This window comes from Monopterus albus, unplaced genomic scaffold, assembly GCF_001952655.1.
Source record: "Monopterus albus unplaced genomic scaffold, M_albus_1.0 scaffold117.1, whole genome shotgun sequence".
Lineage (NCBI taxonomy): Eukaryota > Metazoa > Chordata > Actinopteri > Synbranchiformes > Synbranchidae > Monopterus > Monopterus albus.
Window position 1 is genome coordinate 1,384,673 of NW_018127997.1, and position 3,296 is coordinate 1,387,968.

At 42.5% G+C, this 3,296-nt stretch overlaps 1 protein-coding gene across 4 annotated transcripts in view; it reads left to right on the forward strand.

The window, feature by feature from the left end:
- The window catches only part of jmjd1cb (jumonji domain containing 1Cb), a 146,352-nt gene extending 143,062 nt beyond the window's left edge, over positions 1-3,290 (forward strand). For all 4 annotated transcript variants that reach the window (XM_020611764.1, XM_020611765.1, XM_020611766.1 and 1 more), the window contains 2 exons: positions 357-488; positions 2,555-3,290. In XM_020611764.1, coding sequence (XP_020467420.1) covers positions 357-488; positions 2,555-2,647 — 225 coding nt within the window. In that variant the 3' untranslated portion in view covers positions 2,648-3,290. The remainder of the gene's footprint in view (positions 1-356; positions 489-2,554) is intronic.
- The last annotated feature ends 6 nt before the right edge of the window (positions 3,291-3,296 follow it).

Consider the following 3,296-nt stretch of genomic DNA (forward strand, 5'->3'; position numbering starts at 1 on the left):
TCTTACTCTGATCATAAGGGGCTTTTGTTTTATATTATCATGAATACTAGAGACCGTTCTCCGTCTGAGATCATGCAGCAAGTGCACCTCCCATATGTACCTTATCGTTTTATACTGATGTAACAAATCTCACACATCTCCATTTCAGTTAGTTCAAGCTGACTACCATTCTAGAATAGTTTTATATTCTTTGTAAAGTGGTGTGATTTTACAAAACCTGTCAACAAGGTCATTTATGTTTTTATTTTTCATACACGTATCATTTTGTTACATTTGTTTTCCATCACAGCGATTAACAGTCTGGTTGGGTCCTTTGCCACATTGTCCTCATACCTGCTGTCCTTCCTGTCTGTCAGGTCCAGAACCTCCACAGCTGTGTTCAAGTCATCAATGACTTTGTGTCTCCTGAGCATGTGGCCAGCTCTTTCCACCTGACACAGGAGCTGCGGCCTAATAAAGAGGAAGTCAACTATGAGGACAAACTACAGGTAGTGAACCACAGCTCAGTCCCCGATTAATCATCATAGTGTTAGAGCCCTCTTCTGTCTTATATGTCAAGCTAACGTCTTGCTAAGATTCCTCACATTGACATCATTAGTTTTAGTCTCTCTCCTCCCTCCTGTCCCAGTCACAGCCTGCTTTCCTCTTTTCTTTCATTTGTGTGTTTCAATGTAAAATAAGGACAGAGATGCAGAGTGAATCATCATGAGTGATGTTCTCTGGACATCCAAGTTCTCAGAATAAATCCGTAGCGAGGGTTGTAAATAAGGTGTGAGTCACCATCCATCTTCTGTCCTTCTGTGTACCAGTGCTCACAGTGACTGGCTGCTGAGTAGGAAAAACTAAAACCCAGCTCTGCTCAGCAAGTAAATAAGCAGCTAATTACTGGAGCATCATTCTGTTAGAAAGTCAGGCTCATTTTAAATATGTCCTACACTGAAAGCTCCTCAGAAATATGCACAAATGAAAGCATCCTTTATCATCATAAATTAAATAGTAGGGTTGCATGAATCCATTTTTTATACTGATTACATTTTGATTTATTGCTGCACTACAGCTAGGCAGGCAGCAGTTCCCGCCCACCATATTGTAAACAATATCCAGTACATGAACACTGTCAGAGGTGTAAGTGGTGTTGGAGATGGAAGAGTACTTGGTCCCAGAGCTAGAGCTGAATAGAATTCTGTCTCAGACATCCAGTTTCTTGGACTTTGTCTTGCTTGGTTTTCTGCACAGTGTTCTGTGGGGACTGTATAAAGACAGGTGTGTACCGTCTGCATCTTTCGAAATAATGTTCCATCACTCATTTGGCATAAGTGGACTCAAGTCAGATGCATGTCAAGAATGGCAAAATAAAATTAAACAGCATTCAAACCCACGTAGCAGTGTCATGATACTGTATATGGTCTAAAGCTATAGATTGTATTATAATAGGGTTTTCATTATAGATAACTATTAAAACAAGTGTATTTTAGATCCAGCCTAGAACACACAAATGTTGCCTTTGCAGAGAGATACTACAATTCTGACAAAATGCCTAAGATACTGTATGACTGTATGCTGAGCTGTTCTACAGTATCTGCTTCTTCTCTTCTGGTGTTTATTGACGAGCTGCACTGTAAGTTGGTGTATAACCAGTCAGTGTAATTAGTAGTGTCTGTGTCAGTGTTCATCTCAGCTCCCAGTGCTTTTTAACCAAGTTAAACATTTACACAAGGAGAAAATCCAACTTCTCATAATTCAATTCAAATTCAGTTCAGATTTTATTTGTATAGCGCCAAATCACAACAAAAGTCATCTCAGGACACTTTACAGAGTAAGGTCTAGACCTTACTGTTATCAATATTATTACATAGGGAAAACCCAACAAATCCCCCTTAAGCAGCACTTGGTGACAGTGGGGAGGAAAAACTCCCTTTAACGAAAGAAACCTCCTACAGACCCCGGCTCTTAGTGGGCGGCCTTCTGCCGCGACCGGTTGGGGTGAGTGGATAGAGGAGAGACAAAAGAAAAGCAACACACACAACAAATCGTATAGTATGCCATACTGCAGGATACCTCATGGTATCTGTAACTGAAGAAGTGAACACAGCCTTAAAATTACAAAATGGTTTATAATGTAGGAAGTTAAAATTTCATACATAAGCTGCAAAGCATGGAACCAGAATCCACTTATTTCACCAGAAAGGTGAACAATTTTCAAGTCTGTCTTAAAACAATGGACAGGTGCCTGTATGAATAGTCAACCCATTTTTGCTAATACACTTTCTGTATAGTAAGTGACAGGGCAAAATTAAAAGTGTGTTCTGTGTAAAAATGCTTTCAGAAGTTTCTCTGATGCAACAGTCTTCAGCAGTTAAAAAAAATGTGAACCTGTCCTTTACGTTCAGTTTTGATGCACAACACTTGATTATTGTACATACTTTGCAGTCTAGAATTGAAATACAGACCACTGTCCCAGAAGAATGCACAGCAGCCAGAGCTGACATTACTAATGAAACTGTTGTGGATTATGTGCAGCTGCTCTCATCGTCTTCTTCCTCTCTGTCCTCAGGTGAAGAACATCCTGTACCACTGTGTGAAGGAGGCAGTCAGTTCCCTGAAGACGAGCAGCTCTGAGGAAGACAAAGAGGAGGAAAACTCATGACACCCCGTCAGCCTTGTCCACACCTTCCAGAGAGGCACCCATCTCCCATCAGCACCTTCCCCTTACCACACCCTCTTCACATGGAGGAATGTGCCCCATGACCAGAAGAGGTGGTCATGTCAGAGCTGGTCATGTGACCCAGGGGACATGCATCATACATGCAGCCTGCCAGTGAGAGGCACAGCCGGCTTCATCATCACCCCAAACTTTCAGTGCCAGGAGGAGACAAACACCAGACCAGAGGGCCTCTGGACTGACAGGGATTAGACCTCAGCTACCTCCTCTTAGTGTTTTATAGACTCAGAATATGGGGCAGACAAAGGAATTCTGGGAAATCTTATTAAAGCCACTATGCTGGAGTGAAACAGCACTACAAGCCCCCACTGAAACAGATCAGAAGTGAACAGTGCGACTGCCGGCACATCCTGCTAAGATCTAGTTTCCATGGAGACTCAGGCTGTTGTGTAAGCTGCAGTGCACAGGTTTGATGGCGACAGCGATAATGGAGACACAGAGACACACTGGGCCTCCTGATGCTCTCTCACTGTACCCTGCTGTGGATTATAAAGGCCAGGAGGTTTAATCCCTGTCTGTAGCAGCAGCCCACATTATGTCTTGGACAGCAAATGATCACAACAGCATCACCAGC